Raw genomic sequence first — 26870 nt, 5'->3', positions numbered from 1 at the left:
CTGATTGGTGAAGTAATTTAATGAGCTAAATGTAAAAAAAACTTTGATTTACAGGTTAAAAAAGGAACAGAACGGAACGATATAAACCAGTACTTTTTGGGGATTTGAACAGGTTCAGAATTTTATTTTGCTGGTTGGAACAGTGAAAGAGAACAAAAAAAAAATTTGTTTCTGTTCATAATTTTGGTTCCAACCCCTGCTTATTAGTGCCCAAATATGCCATTTTGAACCAGTATATGGGTACGAGTGTAAAGGGTTAAGAGACTACCGTAGCTAGCAAAACAAGAGCACTTTTCCCTTTCACTTTGCACCTCATATTTTCATGGGATTCAACAATACATCAAAATAGAGGAAGATCATGGATCATAGATTACAGAGAACATTAAAAATGTACAATGTGAAATCATTTAAAGACACAAATATACACAGCATTGACAGTACGAACACCTCAGCATGCTGGCCTAAAAATAGGTGATCACATTCAGCTGCCCAAGAGTACACCCAAATAGCTGTGTCTGTTATAGAAAGAGACAATGAACAGACTAGTTACATGATAAAAACACAAAATGTATTTCCAGACAACTCAAACACTTTTTTTTATGTCTTTCTTTTTTGTGATTTGCAAACAATGTCAGAGTTTGGATGGGAGGTGACAGAAACCAAGACAATCAGGACAAAAACTGAGAGGTCATACTGATGCATGCAAACAGGCTATCAAAATGAGTCAATAAGGGAACAAAAAAAATAAAGAGGGAGGAAACAAACACAAAGTCAAAAGAGAAATGTGTTGGGGGGAGGGGAGTGTTGCTTGACTGTACAGACAGGACCATTCCTCAACCAACTTACTCAGCGTCTTCGTCCCATACCCGTCGTCACCTATTCCTGGGATGTCCTACATGGCCGTCCCAAGAGAGCAAAGACAAGGAGACAGGGCAGGGATAGCCAGAAAGGTGGAAGGAAGAGGTAAGTGGCATTAAAGAGGGGAAGCTGTGAAATCCTGAAAGGCAAGATTAGTTAGCCGAGCTCAGATCATCTGTCTCAGTTCAGACACAAGACGACCAGCCGGAACCGGTCATAACCTGTCATAAACTGTATTAAAAAATAAAAAAAGTCATATCAGATAATTGGACCACTTTGTGATAGATGATGGCCGGGGTAGTTTTTGAGGAACCACTGCTCAGTGTTGATCCTGATCTGAGCACCCAGACACCATCACTGCACCAGAGCCAACAGAGAGAGAAAAAAGAAAGATAGGAAGGGGACCTCCGTGAAAACCCTATACCTGCACACGTCTCCACAATTTATATGTCACCTATGTGTACCTGTGTCGGTGTGTGTACCTGTGTCGATGTGTGTACCTGTGTCAGTGTGTGTACCTGTGTCAGTGTGTGTACCTGTGTCAGTGTGTGTGTGTGTTCAAGCCTACTTACGTTCTGAATCACTGCCATCCTGCTCACCCAACTCCTTGTTCTTGTAGAATGGGAACTTTCGTGTAAAGATGAAGTTGTTTTTACGCTTGTCATTGAATGACTGTGGAGGAAAGAAAGCATGGGGTGGGGCAAACAGGGAGCTCTAATTGTTGTCATATTCATGCTGACAAACCAACTAGCTGCAATATGTGGGACATGAAGAAATTATGGCGTGGTCACCAGAAATGGACTACAGGACTGACATTACACTAGATGATTCATCCATCAGAGCAGGGTTGAATTATAACCTAATCATATAAATATGTTGCTTTAGCTAATACAAATGATCATGAATTAATCATGACATTTCACAAATATCTCATTTTGTTTGTCTGTTCGATGATAACACTGTCAAAATGACTCAATGTTTGATAGAGAAGAACTACACTAATAATTTGCCATCATTTACTTCATGTGCACAATAATTGCACCCAAGACATTCTCAAACACTTGAAAATAAAACAAAATCAGAGAACACGTGTCAAACACACAGATAAATGCCAATATGTGGTATGCCATGCAGCAAAGACGTTAACAGGATCATGCTATGACATTAGGAACACGGCTGTGATACAAATGATGTCCAACAATCATGCAGGTTAGAACTCCAGGAGGTGGAAGGATGAGATCCCATGCCATGGCTGAAAGAAATCAGGTCATTTTTGCCTAAAACTATATATTTAGATAGGCTTGTGAAGATATCAAATCCTAAATTAACAAACATATAAAGAAATATGATACGAAGGGGTCAGATTGATCAAATGTTGTGAGTGTTAAATTACAAACAAACAAAATTAAAGGAGAGAAGTTGTGCATAGCGCTGTTTGAGAAGCTAGGAGGTGGCGTGGAGGAGAAAGAAGGAATTGCAGTTGTGATGTTTATTTGTGACGAATACTCATTTGCATGCATGTGCTTCATAAATCCGATTCTAAAGGTATAATCGTTAAACCAGCAATGATCACCGAAACTGGTTCAATACCAGCCTTAACTACGTACACTTCTGTTCAAAAGTTTGGGGTCACTTAGAAATGTCCTTGTTTTTGAAAGAAAAGCAAACATTTTTGTCCATTAAAATAACAAATTGATCAGAAATACAGTGTAGACATTGTTAATGTTGTAAATGACTATTGTAGCTGGATACGGCAGATTCTTTGATGGAATATCTACATAGGCCCATTATCAGCAACCATCACTCCTGTGTTCCAATGGCACGTTGTTAGCTAATCCAAATGTATCATTTTTAAAGGCCAATTGATCATTAGAAAACCCTTTTGCAATTATGTTAGCACAGCTGAAAACTGTTATTCTGATTAAAGAAGCAATAAAACTGTCCTTCTTTAGACTAATTGAGTATCTGGAGCATCAGCATTTGTGGGTTTGATTACAGGCTCAAAATGGCCAGAAACAAAGAATAAACTCATCAGTCTATTCTTGTTCTGAAAAATGAAGGCTATTCAATTTGAAAAATTGGCAAGAAACTGAAGATATTGTACAACGCTGTGTACTACTCACTTCACAGAACAGCGCAAACTAGCTCTAACCAGAATACATAGAGGAGTGGGAGGCCCCGGTGCACAACGGAGAAAGAGGACAAGTACATTAGTGACTAGTTTGAGAAACAGACGCTTCACAAGTCCTCAATTGGCAGCTTCATTAAATAGTACCCGCAAAACACCAGTCTCAACGTCAACAGTGAAGAGGTGACTCTGGGATGCTGGCCTTCTAGGCAGAGATTTAAAGAAAAATCCATATCTCAGACTGGCCAATAAAAAGAAAAGATTAAGATGGGCAAAAGAACACCGACACTGGACAGAGGAACTTTGCCTAGAAGGCCAGCATCCCAGAGTCGCCTCTTCACTGTTGACGTTGAGACTGGTGTTTTGCGGGTACTATTTAATGATGCTGCCAGTTGAGGACTTGTGAGGCGTCTGTTTCTCAAATTTTATTGGTCACATATACATGTTAAGCAGATGTTATTGCAGGTGTAGCGAAATGTTCATATACTATAGCGACCTTAGTTCAACACCTGGAGACCTAATCAAGAGATGTTAGCCTATTGGGGAGGCTAAAATAGGTATAGTTCAGCTATAATCCAAGGGGAAGTTGTGTATCTCTTTACTGGAAGCTTATGGACATTATTTTAGCTATAACCATGCAAAATGTCAGTACAACTTTTCAATATTTTTGAGAAATGTGAAGAGAGGCATCTGTTAAACATTTAAATACATTTGTATGATCAAACCCTCCAAAACCTTTTGGAACCTGTTTTAAAAAGAGCGCAGCGAATACAACACAAAATCTACTCGTTACTTGTAACATAGGCATGCAAAAACACTGAGGAACACGGCCAAATGTCCTGCTGCTATGTCCAAAATGGACAAAGAGTTTGAAGGATGTATGGTGATTTGGCTTCTGCAGAGGGTGGCCCAGGGACCGATATGACATTAAAGGAAAAAATAGCCTCTAATGCTTCACAAAAAAATCTAATTATACAATGTGCAATGTTTATTTAGGGTAAGGGCTGTGAGGTAAATCTGTCAGGGAGAAGGTGCTGCTGCAGAGATGTGATGTCTTTGCCACACAGGCAGAGAGACCTCGGGCTAATGCTTTAGATGAACATACATTACTATCACAACTTCTCCAAATGCGAGGGGAAATCTGAGAAACCTGATGTGAAATCTGAAAGTTGCTCTTGATAACGTTACACATCCACATTTCACGTGTATTAAGACAAAAACAAAGGTTTAGAGGTTTAGAAGCTACTCTCTCTACTTCATATCACAAAGGAATGTAATTGATATATGGGTTTACAACCACTTCCATTTCAGAAAATGTCTTCCATCAAAAGTTAAGTTGGCTTGCCAGTCCTTAGTATAAGATCTTAGCACTTACCCCTTTGGAATCGATGGTTCCCGGTTTGGCATTGAACTTCACTGTCTTTAGTCGAGCTCGTTCTTTCCTCTCAACCCTGTCAGTATCAGGACAGACACATGGACAAAAACAGTCATGCTACAGTGGCTTTTCCATTTCTCCAACGCTATCTGCTGGAATTGATTTGTTTTAAAACAATGTTTGTGCTTGTCACTCAGTTGTCATATGCAGGTGCAGCAGCACCATCTGGTCTACCAGGTGCAGCAGCACCCCCTGGTCTACCACACCTATTGCACCTCTTGAGATGGGTTAAATGCTGTAGGCTTGGATACAGTAGACCTGTATAATCTCTCACATGAAGCCTAATTTAAAAGTAGCTGTTGTAGAATTACGTTTTTCTTGCAGAAAAATGATACAACAAATGTTAATTTTGTTGCTGGAACAGGAATAAAGAAACTTTTTCTTTCAGCCACTCACAGGTACATTTTGTGAAAAGGTAGGGACGTAGAGTCCACTGTCCCCCAGAAGCTAACCTTTTGGTTAAGCACTTTGACTTTTAGTTTAGCAAATCCACCACTTACCTCCTCTTGCTGGGGATGACCCCCATCTCTTCGCTGTCCCCATCAGGGGTCACCCTCCGGGCCTGCCACCATTCATCGTCTGAGGCGTTGATGACGTGGAGGATGTCCCCATACCTGAAGCTGAGGCCCTGGCTAGGGAGTCCACTGTCTTTGGCCTTTTCATAGTCGAACAGTGCCCTGTGAGGGAGTCAGAGGGAGACATGCTATTATAGAAAAATGACGTTAATGCCATCTATTCAGGATGACTTTAACTAAGTCCAAAAGAGACCCACCTGACGTAAAGGGAGCGTTTCTGATTGGTTCGGAGGGATCCGGACCCAGAGCTCATGCTATGGTTCATCATCTGTTCCCGCAGATCATGGATTTTGGCCTCGAAACGCCCGTACTCTGCAAGTGAAAGACAACAACACCCAGGATTACAATAATGTTCTGTTTACACTCAATGTAGACTGCTCTACATTGCAAAGGAAAGGGAGGATAATCTGTTCAGAACAGTAACCTAGGTTGGCTAAAGGATTTTGGTGACATTTAATGTGCATCAGTAAACATTGAGAGGGAAACAAATTAAACTGCTTACATTTCAAATGGACATAACCAATGTTTTTAACTTCTTTATATTGATTGATGATGCATGTACAATATGTATTACCATGTAAAATACACCATATATACAAAAGTATGTGGACACCCCTTCAAATGAGTGTAATCGGCTGTTTCAGCCACACCTGTTGCTGACTGACAGGTGTATAAAATCGAGCACAAAGCCATGCAATCTCCAAATACAAACATTGGCAGTAGAATGGCCTTACTGAAGAGCTCAGTGACGTTCAATGTGACACAATCAAAGGGTGCAACATTTCCAACAAGTCAGTTTGTCAAATTTCTGCCCTGCTAGAGCTGCCCCGGTCAACTGTAAGGGCTGTTATTGTGAAGTAGAAATGTCTAGGAGCAACAATGACTCAGCCGCGAAGTGGTAGGCCACACAAGGTCAAAGAACGGGACCAGCTAGTGCTGAAGCACGTTAAAACGTCTGTCCTCGATGGCAACACTCACTACCGAATTCCATACTGTCTCTGGAAGCAACGTCAGCAAACTAATTATTCGTCAGGAGCTTCATGAAATGGGTTTCCATGGCCGAGCAGCTGTACACAAGCCTAAGATCACCATGTGCAATGCCAAGCGTCGGCTGGAGTGGTGTAAAGCTCGCCGCCATTGGACTCTGGAGCAGTGAAAACACGTTCTCTGGAGCGATGAATCACGCTTCATCATCTGGCAGTCTGACGGACGAATCTGGGTTTGGCAGATACCAGGGGAAGGCTACCTGCCCCATTGCATAGTGCCAACTGTAAAGTGGTCTGGTTGAGGAGGAATAATGGTCTGGAGCTGTTCCTGGATACTGCGTTCCCGGATACTGCATTGAAGGTAAATGCTGCATTTGTCGGCTCAATCTGAAATTACCTTTACATTTAAATTGCGCTATAGTGCGGATCTTCCTCTGTCCGGATTGAATCTAGCCTTAGGGAAACTTCCCCCTACACCTTCATATTGCGTGAACACTCTGAACATACAGTATAGAAAGCTCAGATAGTTCTCCTAAATGTTGCTCTTAGAACTGCTGTGAGGCCCCTTGCATTCCCATCCAAACCAAATGTCCACAAAAACCTTCAGAAATCTTCTTCCCATGAACTGTAAATCAGATTGACTCAACTCGGGTTTGTAATTCTGTATGCATAATGTAGATAGCCTGGTTCCTCTCTAGGTTTCTTTCTAGGTTTTGGCCTTTCTAGGAAGTTTTTTCTAGCCACCGTGCTTCTACACCTGCATTGCTTGCTGTTTGGGGTTTTAGGCTAGGTTTCTGTACAGCACTTTGAGATATCAGCCGATGTACGAAGGGCTATATAAATACAGTGCCTTGCGAAAGTATTCGGCCCCCTTGAACTTTGCGACCTTTTGCCACATTTCAGGCTTCAAACATAATGATATAAAACTGTATTTTTTTGTGAAAAATCAACAACAAGTGGGACACAATCATGAAGTGGAACAACATTTATTGGATATTTCAAACTCTTTTAACAAATCAAAAACTGAAAGATTGGGCGTGCAAAATTATTCAGCCCCTTTACTTTCAGTGCAGCAAACTCTCTCCAGAAGTTCAGTGAGGATCTCTGAATGATCCAATGTTGACCTAAATGACTAATGATGATAAATACAATCCACCTGTGTGTAATCAAGTCTCCGTATAAATGCACCTGCACTGTGATAGTCTCAGAGGTCCGTTAAAAGCGCAGAGAGCATCATGAAGAACAAGGAACACACCAGGCAGGTCCGAGATACTGTTGTGAAGAAGTTTAAAGCCGGATTTGGATACAAAAAGATTTCCCAAGCTTTAAACATCCCAAGGAGCACTGTGCAAGCGATAATATTGAAATGGAAGGAGTATCAGACCACTGCAAATCTACCAAGACCTGGCCGTCCCTCTAAACATTCAGCTCATACAAGGAGAAGACTGATCAGAGATGCAGCCAAGAGGCCCATGATCACTCTGGATGAACTGCAGAGATCTACAGCTGAGGTGGGAGACTCTGTCCATAGGACAACAATCAGTCGTATATTGCACAAATCTGACCTTTATGGAAGAGTGGCAAGAAGAAAGCCATTTCTTAAAGATTTCCATTAAAAGTGTCGTTTAAAGTTTGCCACAAGCCACCTGGGAGACACACCAAACATGTGGAAGAAGGTGCTCTGGTCAGATGAAACCAAAATGGAACTTTTTGGCAACAATGCAAAACGTTATGTTTGGTGTAAAAGCAACACAGCTGAACACACCATCCCCACTGTCAAACATGGTGGTGGCAGCATCATGGTTTGGGCCTGCTTTTCTTCAGCAGGGACAGGGAAGATGGTTAAAATTGATGGGAAGATGGATGGAGCCAAATACAGGACCATTCTGGAGGAAAACCTGATGGAGTCTGCAAAAGACCTGAGACTGGGACGGAGATTTGTCTTCCAACAAGACAATGATCCAAAACATAAAGCAAAATCTACAATGGAATGGTTCAAAAATAAACATATCCAGGTGTTAGAATGGCCAAGTCAAAGTCCAGACCTGAATCCAATCGAGAATCTGTGGAAAGAACTGAAAACTGCTGTTCACAAATGCTCTCCATCCAACCTCACTGAGCTCGAGCTGTTTTGCAAGGAGGAATGGGAAAAAATGTCAGTCTCTCGATGTGCAAAACTGATAGAGACATACCCCAAGCGACTTACAGCTGTAATCGCAGCAAAAGGTGGCGCTACAAAGTATTAACTTAAGGGGGCTGAATAATTTTGCACGCCCAATTTTTCAGTTTTTGATTTGTTAAAAAAGTTTGAAATATCCAATAAATGTCGTTCCACTTCATGATTGTGTCCCACTTGTTGTTGATTCTTCACAAAAAAATACAGTTTTATATTTTATGTTTGAAGCCTGAAATGTGGCAAAAGGTCGCAAAGTTCAAGGGGGCCGAATACTTTCGCAAGGCACTGTACATTTGATTTGATGATTTGATTTGATTTAGGTAAGGACAGTAGCCTATAGGAGTGCTATGGAAGCATTAAGCCACCTGGTGGCACTGTAGAAAATGTACATACTTATAGCTCTTTGCTCATTTGACATTTGGAAAAAGGCTCAAAGCTTAAAGTCCCCCTAGCAGCCCAAATCATCCCAGTCTCTGAAGTTTCTTTAAAGCTACTGTAAAACGATTTGTATGCGAGTCAACGATTGGTGACCGTTGCTAGGTAAATCAGATGGAAAAGAGGGGATTGCAGTCTACTTGTCCATATACAATCATTATATGTGGGAGAGTAATTTGGGTGAAGTATCCCTGTACTGAAACACTGCTGCAGCAATCGCCTCTACAGCGCAGAGCAGCCATGCAGCTAATGAGGCAGAGAGACTCACCTCAGCCTAAAGCCCACACGTACCTCGGTACAGCGGTCAGCTAGGCAGGACTGAGAGCGCATGACCCAGTCAATCAGACTAACCTTTGGACTGAGAGAGTTCATCATCTAGATGAACAGGTATAATCAAAAGGTTTTATAAAAAATAATACTACACAAATCATCCAAAGAGGGAATCTGAGTCTTAAAGCCTATTTCTTCCCAGACACGTGAAGTGCTTCCATCTGAGATTGCAGAGATTTAGGGGAGAACAAGAGCAGATTCGCACAGGCTTGGCTGGCAGAGCTGTCCCTTCAATGAGAGAGATAATAATGTGCATTGCAACCAGCAGGAAAACAATGCAGAGCGAGAGACAGAAAGAAAGAAAAATCTAGAAAATTATTCAGTGCTGTAACTAGATGAGGTTCTAAAACAGGTCTTGTAATGTGTCAACAGAGTAGCGTCATCTGTAGAAAAACCTTTGAGTGTCTCTAAAAACATTTTTTTTTATAAATTGTAAAAAGATCCATTCCTCAAGCTTTGTATAGTTTGACAAAGATGCAACTACCGTCTTAATTTGAGATGTGTCTAATCTTGCTTTGTTCCACTTAAGCTTTAGTCCCTGGAGTAAAACAAATGTTGGTACCTATACTCTTCATTACAACACAGCATGCAGAGAACAAAGCAATGCATACACACACCAACTTCATTCACAATTCTCCTTTCTTTCTCATACACAAGCACACACACAACCACACAACACAGGCACAGACACACAGCTGACTAGCACACATACCTCTCTGTGTGTGCTTCAGCTCCTCTATCCTCCTTTCTCTGCAACTACTAGTCTGTCTCACACTGGGTGCTGCCTTCCTGTCTTCTGTTCGCCTGGATACTGTATGCTCACTCACTCAGCACGCTCACTCACTCAGCACGCTCACTCAGCACGCTCACTCAGCACGCTCACTCACAGTCCTCTGACTTTGCCCACTGCATCAGTAAGCAAGCCAACATGCATGGGGGAAGGAATATCTTTCTCATCTGGCACGCTGAAGGATGGATAGAGGAGAGGCCAATTGGGAAGGTGTTTGTAACAAGGAGTACGCAGGCAGCAGTGTTAACATCCATTGGCTGCTATCCAAGTATAGTAGAGCACACTCCCCAAACACCTGCCCCCATGGGCTGAAGCTGCCTTGCCATGTAAAAAAGAGGAGGGAAGCATCTTCCCGTTACTATCTATCAAAATGACTTCTCGTTTTATTTCTCTGCTGCAGTACGAAAATGTATCTGGATAAGAGTGTCTGCTAAATTACTAAAATGCACAAATCAGATAAAGTTAATTGAGTGGAATGAATCCTATGACGGGTAGATTGGAAAACTAGTGGGCAGGAAGCAAATGAAGAAGGGGTAAAGAGAAAAGGATGATGCCACACCTCTAATAGTTTCTTATTCATTCATCATTCAGACAATTCAGACTCCATAAACGGGTGTCTTTCAGAGACACTACCATGAAGAAAACATGTAAGAAATGTATGATATAAGATTATATGATGTCATGTATGAAAGAATATTACAAAACAAGATGCCCGTTTGTGTCTATAAAGATAGTTTATCTCTGTGTATTGCTCCCTTTAGAATCACCTGATTCAAGCCCTCAAAAAGTAAATCTGGATAGTATTAGACAGCTGCCCAAATCTATTTCACAAGCACCCTCAACACTCGGATCATGATGGAGCTTCTTTCTGACACATGCATTGAGGGGGAAAATAGTCATGGCACAACATGTTACATAGAGACAGGGTTATCCAAGATCCAAGGTTATCCAAGTAACTGAATCCTCTGTAATTTGGAAAGCTTAAAATAATAACATAAAATGCGTCAGAAATAGTAATTATAGCAACTGAATTTCCAGTCACCTAAACCATTGTCTAGGTTTCCCTAGGGAAAGGGTGTGAACATGTGCTTTAATATTAAAGGGATAATTCATCCAAATTACCCATGTTTACCTTGCCACTGTCTCCAAATGCTAGCTTTTTAGCACTTTGACACAAAACCAATGCAAGTGAATATCTCTGATTTCAGATGTGTTGGAATTTCGTCAATCATCTTTAACAAACTTTATTGAGCTACACAATACATTTTAAACACCTTGGGAGGATTTGGACATGAAACGCAGAAATCAGAAAGATTTCTCTTTCAAAACAAAAGCACTTTGATATTTTGTAAAGAATGTATATTTAGAAAATATATGAAATACATGAATAAGGGAGACAGGAATAGTAGCTTATGTGCTACCGAAAATGACTTGTTTTTCTCTCTGCATGTACTTGTGTGTCATGATGACTGGGTTTGTCAGTTACCTATTTACATGTGTGGCAATAATAAAAATAAATCATATGAATAATAACAAAACAGGGACAAATACTAGGAACCAATTTACTAAGATTGTCCCTCGTTCAATGTTGGTCTCAAATTATTTTAAAGAATAAAACAAAACAAAAAAGCTTAAATAAATGAAGAATTAAACAGGCAATTAAATGGGTTGGCCTTGAGTTCAGCAAAATAAAGTGCAAAAAGTTTAAAAGAATCCAACTAAAAGAGGATGTGTAAATGGATGGATGGAGCAAGATGTGTTGATGGATGGAATAGAATGTGTAGATGGTTGGATGGATGAAATAAGATGTGTGGATGGATGGATGGATGGATGGATGGATGGATGGATGGATGGATGGATGGAAGGATGGATGGACGGAAGGATGGAATAGGATGTGTTGATGGATGGATGAATAGGATGTGTTGATGGATGAAATAAGATGTGTTAATGGATGGATGGATGAATAGGATGTGTTAATGGATGAAATAAGATGTGTTAATGGATGGATGGATGAATAGGATGTGTTGATGGTGGAATAGGATGTGTAGTTGGATGGATGGGTAGAATAAGATGTGTTATGGACGGGTGGAATAGGATGTGTTGATGGATGGGTGGAATAGGATGTGTTGATGGATGGGTGGAGATAGGATGTGTTGATGGATGGGTGGAATAGGATGTGTTGATGGATGAAATAAGATGTGTTAATGGATGGATGGATGAATAGGATGTGTTAATGGATGAAATAAGATGTGTTAATGGATGGATGGATGAATAGGATGTGTTGATGGATGGATGGATGGAATAGGATGTGTAGCTGGATGGATGGGTAGAATAAGATGTGTTATGGACGGGTGGAATAGGATGTGTTGATGGATGGGTGGAATAGGATGTGTTGATGGATGAAATAAGATGTGTTAATGGATGGATGGATGAATAGGATGTGTTAATGGATGAAATAAGATGTGTTAATGGATGGATGGATGAATAGGATGTGTTGATGGATGGATGGATGGAATAGGATGTGTAGCTGGATGGATGGGTAGAATAAGATGTGTTATGGATGGGTGGAATAGGATGTGTTGATGGATGGGTGGAATAGGATGTGTTGATGGATGGGTGGAGATAGGATGTGTTGATGGATGGGTGGAATAGGATGTGTTGATGGATGGGTGGAGATAGGATGTGTTGATGGAAGGGTGGAATAGGATGTGTTGATGGATGGATGGAATAAGATGTGTTAATGGATGGATGAATGGAATAGGATGTATTGATGGATGATGTGAGATCTTGATGCCTTACACCAGGGAAAAGCACAGTGGTCATTGGTTTGGGGCTCTGAGCTGGGGTATAGCGTCAAAACCTGAAAGACAGACTGTGACTGAAGTCTCCTACATTCTGTATTTACTACAGTTGGGTGCATTAAAATGTTTAGATGGCTGCGATTAATTTCCTCAAAAGATTGCAGCGAATTCATACACTGTTTATCAGTGATAAACAGTTTAATATGAACAAAAACCTGTATGATATGTAACTATTTGTAATTTGAAGTGATTTTTCATCGTTGCAAAGGCGAGAGATGCAATTGCCACTCCAATTGAAGAATGACCCAGGACATAGTATAAGAATTCGGTCACAGTCATATAGAAGGGGTGTGCATGGGTATGAGGTATGTACAGTTGAAGTTGGAAGTTTACATACACCTTAGCCAAATACATTTAAACTCAGTTTTTCACAATTCCTTACATTTAATCCTTAGGCCAGTTAGGATCACCACTTCATTTTAAGAATGTGAAATGTCAGAATAATAGTAGAGAGAATGATTTATTTCAGCTTTTATTTCTTTCATCACATTCCCAGTGGGTCAGAAGTTTACATACACTCAATTAGCAATTGGTAGCATTGCCTTTAAATTGTTTAACTGGGGTCAAATGTTTTGGGTAGCCTTCCACAAGCTTCCCACAATAAATTGGGTGAATTTTGGCCCATTACTCAACAGCAATGTATTTTATGGCAATGTACTGGTATTTACTAGACAATTACAGTTCTGGCCCTTAAAAAGTTATTTTTACTTAACACTTTCCTGCAGTGAAGGTGACCCGCGGAGATCCATATAACAGCAAGTGCTGTCAAATACTCACAAATGTTCCTCATTTGACCTGCTGCTGCCAAAGTCATAGGGAAAAAAGTCCTGACGTTCTTTCATTTGATTTTCAGCAATTATATTGGCATATTGTTCAGTTTGTGAACTACATTTACATTTGCTCTTATCCAGAGCGACTAGGGTTAAGTGCCCTGCTCAAGAGCACAGACAGATTTTTCACCTAGTCGGCTCAGGGATTCGATTCAGCGACCTTCCGGTTACTGGCCTATAGCTCTTAACTGCTAGGCTACCTGCTGTCCCAGCTATCTAACGTTGCAGCTGGATGTGCTCAAAACAAAAAGGCAATAGGTTCTCATTGGTAAAAACATTTCTATGACCAAATGTACCGTGTACTGATTCTGAAGACAATCTTCGGACAAACTGATTCGTAGCAGGACAACCTTCCCAGAATACACCTTTACAGGCCCATGACTTCCGCTTACTGCAGACATCCCATGAAGTATTGCCAAAGACAACCGCTGACTTTAATCCAACATGACATGTCTTGGCACACTACTCAAAGCAACTCAATGCACCACAGGCAATGTACTGGAGATTTACAAGACGGAGATGGACAGAAAATGTCCCTTGTGGGTTATTAGTGTTTATTTGCTTTTGTGAAATGATGTCAATATTTGTCCACAGGATTTGGTTATACTAGGGCAGTGGTCGCCAACCATTTCTGAGCCTATGCAACATTAACACAGTCTTTGTTGTTTATTTTACTCACGGTGCCGGTGCCGGTGTATCTGATCATCAGTCTCTCAGCGGATAGAGGGAGAAAGCAGCAGAGGGTCCACCTCTTACCGCCCAGGTAGCCGAGTTTGCACCTCCAGTTCAAAAGAGGACAACTTCACCTACCCGATGTGCCAGGCAGCTAAATAAAGTGTACCTACAGCTAACAGCACGAGAGAAATGTATAAAATAGGAGTGAGTATTTTTTATTGTTGGCCTTTTTACAGAAATGTTCAGCGATCGACTTGGAATGCTTTGACGGGTTGATGACCACTGTCCTAGAGTGTGTTTTGTCATTTGTCTTCCACCTTGATCATGAAGCTCAGTGATTGGCTGTTACAGCTGACACTCACCCTCGGGCCTGTACTGAGCAATGATGGTTACAGTTTGGCCCGCCCCCTTTAGTGCTGCAGCCGCTTGCTCGTGGGTGGCCCCGCGTAGGTCGATGCCATTAACCTGCAGTGACAGAAAGACACACCCATCTCTACATTAATTTTTTACAACTGCAAACAAAACATATCAGGTTAAATAGTGCCATCCCTCCTTCCCTCTCCCTCTCTTTCCACTCATCCCATTCACCTCAATCCATGTGTGTGTGTGTGTGTGTGTGTGTGTGTGTGTGTGTGCGCGTGCGTGTGTGTGTCTGTGTGTGTGTCTGTATGTGTGTGTGTGTGTGTGTGTGTGTGTGTGTGTGTCTATGTGTGTGTGTGTGTGTGTGTGTGTCTGTGTATGTGTGTGTCTTTGTGCTCACTGCTCCAATGCAAGTCTGACAGTGTGAGGAAGTGAAGAGATTGGGAAGTGAGAGACTATGTGCCTGAGAGAAAGAGAGGGAACAAGTTATTCTTAGACATGAAAATCAGGCCAGAGCTGAAATGCGCCTACTATAATGAAGGTACCAAGGCCAAAGAAGGCAAGGGCACCCCAACCACAGTTTTACATCCATTTTAATCAGGCATCCAGAGTGATTTGAAAACCCACCTTACATGGTTGAAATAATACAAATAGTGAATACAGAAAGAGGTGTGTCTAACACGAGGGCCAAACCTTTAAACATGTTTTCCAAAGCTGCATCACTCCATGTCAAATTGGTGATGAGTTATGGCCACTACATGTTTGCCACTGTGCCAGTATGTGGCTTGATGCTACCCTTTTACTGCGATAGGCTACTGCTCTTTCCAAGATAATTTAACTTGTACATGTTAATCAATCATTTCATCCACACTGCTCGTGAGCGTCTGCGTTTCCGAACGCTCAAAAATAACTTATATTTGAGACGCTCAACACTGGGCAGCCTTTCGCAAGTCCCGCCTCTTCCTTCTCCTAATTGGCTTTGAGGAGTATTATTTCCGTCAACAAACCAATGTGGGTGATTGGAAGAGGAACGAGAAAAGATAAATCAAAGCTAACCAACTAAAAGCTCAAAACAAACTAATTAGGTTTCCTCTTTTATCTGTGTGTTAATAGAGGGAGTAGAGAAACACACGATTCTGAAACACACGATTCTGAAACACACGATTCTGATTCCTGGTCAAAATTCAACAAAGATCCATGGCCTCGCCCCATCCATGGCCTCGCCCCATGGGGAGGCCCATGGGGCGATGAACAACTGGCCCAGCGTCATCCGGGTTAGGGAGGGTTTGGCTGGCAGGGATATCCTTGTCTCATCATGCATTAGTGACACCTGTGGTGGGTGCAGTGCACGCTGACCAGGTTGCTAGGTGTACGGTGTTTCCTCTGACACATTGGTGCGGCTGGCTTCTGGGTTGGATGTGTGTTGTGTCAGCGTGTGTTTCGGCGGAGGCATGGCTCTTGACCTTTGCCTCTCCCAAGTCTGTATGGAAGTTGCAGTGATGAGACAAGACAACCAATTGGATACCATGAAAAAGGGAGCAATGAAAAAATTCTACAAAGATCCAGCAAAAGCTGTGCCACCAGAGACTCTGGGTCCGTGGGGCTACGCACAATTGGCCTAGTGTCGTGAGGGTTTGGCCGGTAGGGATATCATCGCGCACTAGCGACTCCTGTGGCGGGCCGGGCGCAGTGTGCGCTAACCAGGTAGCCAGGTGCACGGTGTTTCCTCCGACACATTGGTGCGGCTGGCTTCCGGGTTGGATGCGCGCTGTGTTAAGCAGTGCGGCTTGGTTGGGTTGTGTTTCGGAGGACGCATGGCTTTCGACCTTCGTCTCTCCCGAGCCTGTACGGGAGTTGTAGCGATGAGACAAGATAGTAACTACTAACAATTGGATACCACGAAAATTGGGGAGAAAATGGGGTAAAATTCAAAACAACAACAAACAAAAATGTAGAATTGGTGTGGATAGACAAAATCAACACGCGGTTCAAAAGTTACAGCTAGGGGTGTAACGGTTCACCAAACCCACAGTTCTGTGGTTTTGGGGTCATGTTTCAGTTCAGTTCAATGTAATGCCAACCGTTACTGTAGTGTTGGTATTCCTGGTTCCATATATGATCATTACAGCCTTCAGTTAATTTAGCATTAGCATTACATTTGCACATCAATTATCTGTACAAGTTTGATTTGACGGTTTGGCTGATAGAATGAATGAATAGGCATTGGAATTTTGAGAAACAATTCATCAAATTGAATTGGCTTGTTAATCGGCCATCTTATGACATAGCAACGTTTTCTTCACAATATAGTTAGGTGCACGTAGACCAACGAGCACACATTAAATCTGGTGTCAAAAGGCTGTTCCTAGGACCCCTAATAAGAGTTCAATTCAGTTTTGAGATTACTTTGAACACGTTTTACTAAATTCAACAAATAATTCCAATTACGTTCAACCTGAAAAATGTGTGTGGATATAGAAATGATCAAATCAAATAAACAGACCTATGACTGCTTGCCTTCTCATGAACAAAATAAATCAGTAAAGATGTATAGTTTTGATAGAAGGCTACAGATATACAATGCTGGCAAGCGTTTGCACTCACATGTATCGACTGTACTGTACTGTGTGTACATAAGAGTGTCTTTGTTTACAGTATACAAAAATGACTTAGTACTGGGACTGTTTCTCAGGACCATCTTGAAAATGGGACATCTCATGGATATAATCTTGCCCATTATAGTCTCAGTATATTTACGAATACATGTACATACCTGTGTGTGTGTATGTAGAAACAATATCAGTATAAATGTGTACTTCATCCTGTGCGTTTGTTGGGGTAAACTCACCGACAAGATCTGGTCTCCCCTCCGCAGCTCTCCGCTCAGGTCGGCAGGCCCTCCCGCCAGGATGAAGGAGACAAAGATGCCCTCTCCGTCCTCCCCGCCCACGATGTTGAATCCCAGGCCTGTGGAGCCCTTGTGGAGGACCATCCTCCTAGGATCCCTGTACAAACAGGTCAGATAGTACATCAGCTCAGCATCCGAGTCCGAGGGGCTTAGCATCTTGACCGTCCGTCCAGGAGAGAGAAGAAGAAGAAAGACAACCAAGCAGTACAGATGCGTTGGCACGTAGAGCGTACAGGGCACAGTACGGAGATGGCAGAGGCCCAAAGGGGGATTGTGCTCTACTTAGATCATTGTCCCATTTCTGACTGGTTTCCTGGAGACGAGGAGCCTGCACATGAGCGTGAGGGGAAAAGTGTGCACGCACACACACACTTCCTCACACAGACACGTATGAAGACAGAGCTAGCCTCTGTCACCAGCTCCCACTGGAATAAAGTCAAATAGGAATCAGGACATTCTGAGAACACCTTCCCCAAGAACTCTTTGGAGAGATGAGACTGATTTTCCTTGTAGTTCCACCAATCTACTGTGAATGAAGCACTGTCTCTGTCAAACCAACACAAAATGATCTACATAATAATATCTGTAAAGTAAAGCTAGATGGTTCTGAGTTGGTAGCCAGGTCTCTTCTTGAGTTTCTTGACAGGACAAGGACAGATCAAGTCTGGAAATCAAGCTATAGAGATGGATAGAAATGCATTTCAAACAACTTTGGTTCGTATGTGTCAAGTGTCTCCGAGAAGGAATGCTGATCGAAGATCAGGTCCCGTGTAACCTTATTCAATGTGATTGAAAAATTGCACACACCAGGGGTGTGAGTACTTTCTGAAGGCACTGACCCAGGAGTGCCTTCAGAAAGGTGTGTGCTGACTTCTTCCACATTTTGTTGTGTTACAGCCTGAATTTAAAATAACATTGAGATATTGTGTTACTGGCCTATACACAATACCTTATGTCAAAGAGGAATAATATTTTTCAAATTTGAAAACATTTACTGAAAAATGAAAAGCTGAAATGTCTTGAGTCAAGTATTCAACCCATTTGTTATGACCAGCCTAAATAAGTTCAGTATTAAAAACGTGCTTAACAAGTCACAATTTTTATTTAACTAGGCAAGTGAGTTAAGAACAAATTCTTATTTTCAATGACGACCTAGGAACAGTTCAGGGGCAGAACAACAGATTTGTACCTTGTTAGCTCGGGGGTTTGAACTTGCAACCTTCCGGTTACTAGTCCAACGCTCTAACCACTAGGCTAACCAGCCGCACTCTGTGTGCAATAATAGTGTTCAACATGATTTTTGAATGACTACCTCATCGCTGTACCCCACACATACAATTATCTGTAAGGTCCCTCAGTCTTGCAGTGAATTTCAAGCAGAGATTCAAAAACAAGGACCAGGGAGGTTTACCAATGTCTCGTAAAGGGCAGATATTTGTAGATGGGTAAAAAAGAAAGAAAAGCTGACATTGAATATCCCTTTCAGTTTAGTGAAGTTATGACTGATGTCTGAAGTCGGCTTTTGACTGAAGTCGGCTTGAAAATCTATGACAAGGCTTGCAAATGGATTTCTAGCAATGATCAACAACCAACTTGACAGAGCTAGAATAATTTTTAAAAGAATAATGTGCAAATATTATACAATGCAGGTGTGCAAAGCTCTAAGAGACTTACCCAGAAAGACCAAAAGGTATTGTAACATGTATTGACTCAGGGGTGTGAATACTTATGTAAATTTGATATTTCTGTATATCATTTTCAATACATCTGCAAAATGCTCTAAAAACATGTATACGCTTTGTCATTATGGGTATTGTATCAATTTTGAATTCAGGCTTTAACAGAACTAAATGTGGAATAAGTCAAGGGGTATGATTACCTTCTGAAGAAACTGTGGTATGTAGGTTCCCTTAGATTGTTGTGATAGGACCTAACACTTGTTCTACATTCGATCGCCATCTACTGGAGTATTAAAGGAACACTTCACTGATCTTATACTTCATATATATTCAGCACCACACCAGTATATACAGTTGAAGTCAGAAGTTTACATACACCTCAGCCAAATACATTTAAACTCAGTTCTTCACAATTTCTGACATTTAATCCTAGTAAAAATTCACTGTCTTAGGTCAGTTAGGATCACCACTTTATTTTAAGAATGTGAAATGTCAGAATAATAGTAGAGAGAATCATTTATTTCAGCTTTTATTTCTTTCATCACACTCCCAGTGGGTCAGAAGTTTACATACACTCAATTAGTATTTGGTAGCATTGCCTTTAAATTGTTTCACTTGAGTCAAACTTTTTGAGTAGCCTTCCACAAGCTTCCCACAATAAGTTGGGTGAATTTTGGCCCATTCCTCCTGACAGGCTGGTGTAACTGAGTCAGGTTTGTAGGCCTCCGCGCACACACTTTTTCATATCTATAGGATTGAGGTCATGGCTTTGTGATGGCCACTCCAATACCTTGACATTGTTGTCCTTAAGCCATTTTGCCACAACTTTGCTTGGGGTCATTGTCCATTTGGAAGACCCATTTACGACCAAGCTGTAATTTCCTGACTGATGTCTTGAGATGTTGCTTCAATATATCCACATAATTGTCCTACCTCATGATGCCAGGAGGGCTGCAGCAAAGCACTCCAAAAACATGATGGTCCCACCCCCGTGCTTCACAGTTAGGATGGTGTTCTTGGGCTTGCAAGCCTCCCCCTTTTTCCTCCAAACATAACAATGGTCATTATGGCCAAACAGTTCTATTTTTGTTTCATGAGACCAGAAGACATTTCTCCAAAAAGTATGATCTTTGTCCCCATGTGCAGTTGCAAACCGTAGTCTGGCTTTTTCATAGCGGTTTTGGAGCAGTGGATTCTTCCTTGCTGAGCGGCCTTTCAGGTTATGTCGATATAGGACACGTTTTACTGTGGATATAGATACTTTTGTACCTGTTTCCTCCAGCATCTTCACAAGGTCCTTTGCTGTTGTTCTGGGATTGATTTGCACTTTTCGCACCAAAGTATGTTCATCTCTAGGAGACAGAACGCGTCTCCTTCCTGAGCGGTATGATGGCTGCGTGGTCCCATGGTGTTTATACTTGCGTACTATTGTTTGTACAGATGAACGTGGTATCTTCAGGCATTTGGAAATTGCGCCCAAGGATGAACCAGACTTGTGGAGGTCTACAATTTCTTTTCTGAGGTCTTGGCTGATTTCTTTTGATTTCCAGTGATGTCAAGCAAAGAGGCACTGAGTTTGAAGGGTGGCATTGAAATACATCCACAGGTACACCTACAATTGATTCAAATGATGTCAATTAGCCTATCAGAAGCTTCTAAAGCCATGACATCATTTTCTGGAATTGTCCAAGCTGTTTAAAGGTACAGTCAACTTAGTGTATGTAAACTTCTGACCCACTGGAATTGTGATACAGTGAATTAAGTGAAATAATCTGTCTGTAAACAATTGTTGGAAAAATTACTTATGTCATGCACAAAGTAGATGTCCTAACCGACTTGCCAAAACTATAGTTTGTTAACAAGAAATGTGTGGAGTGGTTGAAAATTACTTTTAATGACTCCAACCTAAGTGTATGTAAACTTCCGACTTCAACTGTACATGTGAAAATGGCACATTTGTATATGACGTAAAAAATACATGTAAAAAAAAGAAAGAAGGTGAAATAGGTATTTAAAGCACTTGGGTAAAGCAGTGGTGCCTAAACATTTTTAAGGTGTGAAATAGGTATTTAAAGCACTTGGGTAAAGCAGTGGTGCCTAAACATTTTTAAGGTGTGAAATAGGTATTTAAAGCACTTGGGTAAAGCAGTGGTGCCTAAACATTTTTAAGGTGTGAAATAGGTATTTAAAGCACTTGGGTAAAGCAGTGGTGCCTAAACATTTTTAAGGTGTGAAATAGGTATTTAAAGCACTTGGGTAAAGCAGTGGTGCCTAAACATTTTTAAGGTGTGAAATAGGTATTTAAAGCACTTGGGTAAAGCAGTGGTGCCTAAACATTTTTAAGGTGTGAAATAGGTATTTAAAGCACTTGGGTAAAGCAGTGGTGCCTAAACATTTTTAAGGTGTGAAATAGGTATTTAAAGCACTTGGGTAAAGCAGTGGTGCCTAAACATTTTTAAGGTGTGAAATAGGTATTTAAAGCACTTGGGTAAAGCAGTGGTGCCTAAACATTTTTAAGGTGTGAAATAGGTATTTAAAGCACTTGGGTAAAGCAGTGGTGCCTAAACATTTTTAAGGTGTGAAATAGGTATTTAAAGCACTTGGGTAAAGCAGTGGTGCCTAAACATTTTTAAGGTGTGAAATAGGTATTTAAAGCACTTGGGTAAAGCAGTGGTGCCTAAACATTTTTAAGGTGTGAAATAGGTATTTAAAGCACTTGGGTAAAGCAGTGGTGCCTAAACATTTTTAAGGTGTGAAATAGGTATTTAAAGCACTTGGGTAAAGCAGTGGTGCCTAAACATTTTTAAGGTGTGAAATAGGTATTTAAAGCACTTGGGTAAAGCAGTGGTGCCTAAACATTTTTAAGGTGTGAAATAGGTATTTAAAGCACTTGGGTAAAGCAGTGGTGCCTAAACATTTTTAAGGTGTGAAATAGGTATTTAAAGCACTTGGGTAAAGCAGTGGTGCCTAAACATTTTTAAGGTGTGAAATAGGTATTTAAAGCACTTGGGTAAAGCAGTGGTGCCTAAACATTTTTAAGGTGTGAAATAGGTATTTAAAGCACTTGGGTAAAGCAGTGGTGCCTAAACATTTTTAAGGTGTGAAATAGGTATTTAAAGCACTTGGGTAAAGCAGTGGTGCCTAAACATTTTTAAGGTGTGAAATAGGTATTTAAAGCACTTGGGTAAAGCAGTGGTGCCTAAACATTTTTAAGGTGTGAAATAGGTATTTAAAGCACTTGGGTAAAGCAGTGGTGCCTAAACATTTTTAAGGTGTGAAATAGGTATTTAAAGCACTTGGGTAAAGCAGTGGTGCCTAAACATTTTTAAGGTGTGAAATAGGTATTTAAAGCACTTGGGTAAAGCAGTGGTGCCTAAACATTTTTAAGGTGTGTCTCAAAAAATGTGTGAAATAAGATTAGTGTAGGACATTGTCTGAGCATGGTGATTGTTGTAAGCTTTCCTGTAAGAAAAGAACTACCACGAATTTGAACTGTGACACCACAGAGCAGGTGTGTAATGATTCTGTTGCAAAATATTTTGTCTGTTGCAAACAAGAGTTTCTATTGAACAAATTCAGGTAGGTCCCTCCCAGTTTCATTTCCTCTTTTTGCTTCCGTTTTGGTTCTTAAACAGCAAACGGTTTCTGTAATGAATACACCCCAAGCAAATTCCAATCACCCCAGGCAGATAAACATTTGGACCTCGAAGCCAGTTCCCCTGCTGATTTAAATTATTTCCCTCTAATAAGGGACTGATTTAGACCTGGGACACCTGGTGTGTGCAATTAATTATCAGGTTAAACCAGCAATAGTCCGGACCTCCAGGCTCGTATTTGAATATCCGTGCAATAGAGCACCTATAAAACATTGTATACAGCTTGTTTTGGTTATACAGCTTGTTTTGGTATACAGCTTGTTTTGGTTATACAGCATATTTTGGTTATACAGCATGTTTTGGTTATACAGCTTGTTTTGGTTATACAGCATATTTTGGTTATACAGCTTGTTTTGGTTATACAGCTTGTTTTGGTTATACAGCTTGTTTTGGTTATACAGCTTGTTTTGGTTATACAGCTTGTTTTGGTTATACAGCAAGTTTTGGTTATACAGCTTGTTTTGGTTATACAGCTTGTTTTGGTTATACAGCTTGTTTTGGTTATACAGCTTGTTTTGGTTATACAGCTTGTTTTGGTTATACAGCAAGTTTTGGTTATACAGCTTGTTTTGGTTATACAGCTTGTTTTGGTTATACAGCTTGTTTTGGTTATACAGCTTGTTTTGGTTATACAGCTTGTTTTGGTTATACAGCTTGTTTTGGTATTCAGCATGTTTTGGTTATACAGCATGTTTTGGTTATACAGCATGTTTTGGTTATACAGCTTGTTTTGGTATACAGCTGAGGGATTGTCGGAACGGCCAACCTGCCAGCACTCAACAGAGAATTGCTTCCAAAATGTAACACTAGATGGCAACCAAACTCCAGATGGCACCTGAATGTCCCTTAATATGGCACAAAAGTTTAAACCAAACTTGAAATGACGCCACGTATTTCAAATCTTCTTAATGTAGCGGATAATATTGGTTGGGAATTATATTCATGGAAATGGGGATATGTATATGTTTGTCTTTCTGTGATTCGGGGCTCATATTCACAAAGAATCTGAGACAATCCTGAGAGAATACTCATGAACTGTGCTTAGACCAGCTTTGAGTATATAACTGAGAGGCTTTCTCAGCTAAGACAATGCACATGGTTGACCCCCTTGCTAGAAATGAGAAGCCGCTTTCCCCTCTCTCATTGGTAGATGCACCCTTTTTAAAGACTATTGAGATGGACAAGTTCAGGTAGTCCTTCTCGACTCGTCCGTTTTCTAGTGAATACAACCCTGATGCTTCTGTTAGAACACACACGGGATTTAAGCCAGGCTCTCGCCCTCCCTCAGTGTCCCTAGAGGCCCCCTGTGACACCAACACAGCCAGCTGTAACCCAGTGATAAGGAGAACGGGATGGTTAGGCAGCTGGAGGCCCACGGGAGGCTATTCTAGGCTAGAATGCAGGGAGGTAGCCTACAGTTAAAATGCTAATGCTAACATAGTTCTGTAATATCGATTCAGCACACCTGCAATAGCTAACAGACGATTGCAGTACCACGGCAACCACAGGCATCTCAACACAATCATGTGGGCGAACAGGAAAACAAACAAACAGAGAAAGCTCATTGTGAATTTCACCTTTCTCTGGATAAGCTCAGACAACCAATCCCGCCTATGCATTAAACATGCTCCATGATATGCCGTTCTCTTCTCGCCTCCAATTTATTTCATCTCACCTTTTGTTAGGCTTTACCAGAATCTTTATACTCATGCAGGTCCTTTGATATTAAAGTGTTAAAATATGAAAATATTGCTGGGAGAATGCCATGAAAGTGAGAAGTAAACGGACATTTTGAATGCAGATGGTTGGGTAGGCTGCTTAAACATGTCAACTGGCCAAAAACATTCATTTTCAACCTTCATGCATTGTCAACGCTGGTCAAAATAAAGTTGTGTGATTTCCATTGGAGTTTTGATAGAGACAACAAGACTGTACATAGAACATGACTATGCTATCTAAGTACTTGTGTTTAAGCAGTTCCCACTCAACCTACTCAATTTACAGTAGAATGAGAGGTGAATACATCCCACTGGGCACAGATGTCAGTTCAACGTTTAGTTTTGATTTACAATTGGTTGAGTTTTCAACTAATGTGAATTCAACAAGAAAATACCATGCCATTGGATTTAGGTTAAAAGTTGAAAAAAAAGAAAAAAAGAAATTCCCTTAAGTTGATGACTTTTTGCAAATCCAATGAGTCAACGCCATCAAGTTGATTCTTTCGGTCGAAATGACGTGGAAACAACGTTAATTGAACCAGTTTTTGCCCATTGGGTTAATCCTTTGAGAAATGCTTGGAACTGCACACCCCCTTGCATTCTAGAGGAAGAGGTTTTAAAAAAAGATACGATTTGATTATTTCCTGCTCCCTCTGAGAAGTTGAATGTCAAAGCACAGCTCTCTAGGGTTGTAATTGGATTAGAAGAATGAAAGTGGCAGTGCACTTAGCCCACAACATTGAGGAAATGCCCCCCCCCCCCCAAAAAAGGGTGACAAGGCAATTCAACTAACATGTTCTATGTCCCAAATGGCACCCTATTCCTTACATAGTGCATTACTTTTGACCTGCACCCTATGGGCCCTGGTCAAAATTGTGCACTATATATGGAATAGTGTGCCATTTGGGACGTAACCACTGCCTTCCAGTTAATAATGGTTCAAAGAAGTGGTTATGCCTACCGATGAGCAATTAGACAAAATGTTTACCTTTTTTTATGACATAGGCTCTGTGATTGTGAGGCTCTTGCTAAGTCTCTGTAAAAGGAGACAGTAGCTAAGGCTCCTTATTAAAACATTGAAATAGCTAATAAAATCATTATTAAATTCAGGTGGACTAAATTAAACTCTGATATCCTGGTAGATTGGGTAAAGTTTCCTCTAGGTACAGATCTAGGTTCAGCTTCCCCTCCCCCAAACCTAACCTTAACCATCAGTGGGAGAAATGACCCAAGATCAGTGTCTAGGGGCAAATTCACCCTACAGTACGTCAATCATTTCTGTCAACTACCCTTGACCTATCAATAAAGGATTATTGAATCCCATTTGATGGTTATCAAATGCATCTCAGTTAACAATGTTTGACATGTCAAGACACATCAAGCGTAGGGAAAGTCATCGAAATGAAATGAATTCAATATTGAGTCGGCACATCCAGAAAAAATCTATGAACATCCTTTCATCCCTACTTGTCATTTTAAGCCAGAGAAGCATTTGTGTGACACATATGTACACAATACAAATGGTATGGAAGGATGCCAAGTTAAGCTACATTCTGACAAATGGTTGAAAAAAACAATCATACAAATTACTAAATCAAATTTTGGGTTCATCCACATGGTCAGAGCTTGATAAAGACCTACCATAGTGTGTGCTTCAACTGAGTGACTCTTCAACAGCAAATAAAAAAACATATGCCATTCATTTGAACCATTGTCAATGCCCACATAACTGTCAGCAGTTTGAAATATCCCTTGTAAGTTTAACTTTGACCAAATACAAAAACAAATCCTACTCCGCCTCTCCTTTAGGCTGCCACATGTGAACAACACCATTTCATTAATACATATCTAACAAGCGCTGCAATTACTTGCATAATGGACAGCAGGCTTATCCATTGAAATATGATGCAGGAAGTGCCAAGTCTCCATTCCATAGACATAAAAACCATTAGATGGTGATAGCTCTGACATCAGCCATGTATTCCTATGGAAAACTCCCGACGGCGCCTGAAGCCAGAAATATTTTAATTTGAAGCGCGCCATATTACTGAATACGGCTGAATGGCACCCAACAAAATTGCTAAAGATCATGGAGAAAGTGGCCGTAAGTAGCAAAGGATCATGGTTGATGTAGTCATTTTCATTCTGCCTGAGAGACACGTGCAAAGAACGTGCATGAGCCTCCTCGTAACCTGCCAGCCCGTGATTGGTCTGTGTCACCACCTGGTTCCGTGTTGTAATGATTCTGGACAGTCAGATAGCTAGCAACAATGGCAAGAAGCTGCCATGTGGGGAATCGTAGTCCCACAAAATGATGCGTGTTAGCAGTTAAGCTTTCAAGATAAAGCACTTTCAGTAAAAAGCAAAAAAGAGTGATGAAAACTGAACTGCTAATCTAGAAAATGTATCAAAACACTAGAGATGTTTTTTTTTAGTAAAGTGATCCTTTAACCGCCTTAACCTTCAGTGT

The 26870-nt window shown here is 40.9% G+C and overlaps 1 protein-coding gene across 22 annotated transcripts in view; it reads right to left on the bottom strand.

The window, feature by feature from the left end:
* Positions 1 to 26870, bottom strand: part of LOC110533415 (disks large homolog 2) — a 312764-nt gene that overhangs the window by 11930 nt on the left and 273964 nt on the right. For 15 of the 22 annotated variants that reach the window (XM_036989771.1, XM_036989783.1, XM_036989775.1 and 12 more), the window contains 6 exons: positions 17288 to 17444; positions 14442 to 14544; positions 5194 to 5308; positions 4922 to 5098; positions 4362 to 4437; positions 1431 to 1530 (listed from right to left, as the gene is read on the bottom strand). In XM_036989771.1, coding sequence (XP_036845666.1) covers positions 1431 to 1530; positions 4362 to 4437; positions 4922 to 5098; positions 5194 to 5308; positions 14442 to 14544; positions 17288 to 17444 — 728 coding nt within the window. Of the gene's footprint in view, positions 1 to 846; positions 893 to 1430; positions 1531 to 4361; positions 4438 to 4921; positions 5099 to 5193; positions 5309 to 14441; positions 14545 to 17287; positions 17445 to 26870 lie in introns of all 22 variants that reach the window. The other 7 variants (XM_036989777.1, XM_036989778.1, XM_036989779.1 and 4 more) reach the window with 3 other exon arrangements.

Source organism: Oncorhynchus mykiss, chromosome 10 (genome assembly GCF_013265735.2).
Source record: "Oncorhynchus mykiss isolate Arlee chromosome 10, USDA_OmykA_1.1, whole genome shotgun sequence".
Classification (NCBI taxonomy): domain Eukaryota; kingdom Metazoa; phylum Chordata; class Actinopteri; order Salmoniformes; family Salmonidae; genus Oncorhynchus; species Oncorhynchus mykiss.
The sequence above is the reverse complement of the archived record's forward strand: the minus strand, read 5'-3'. Positions and strand labels throughout refer to the sequence as shown.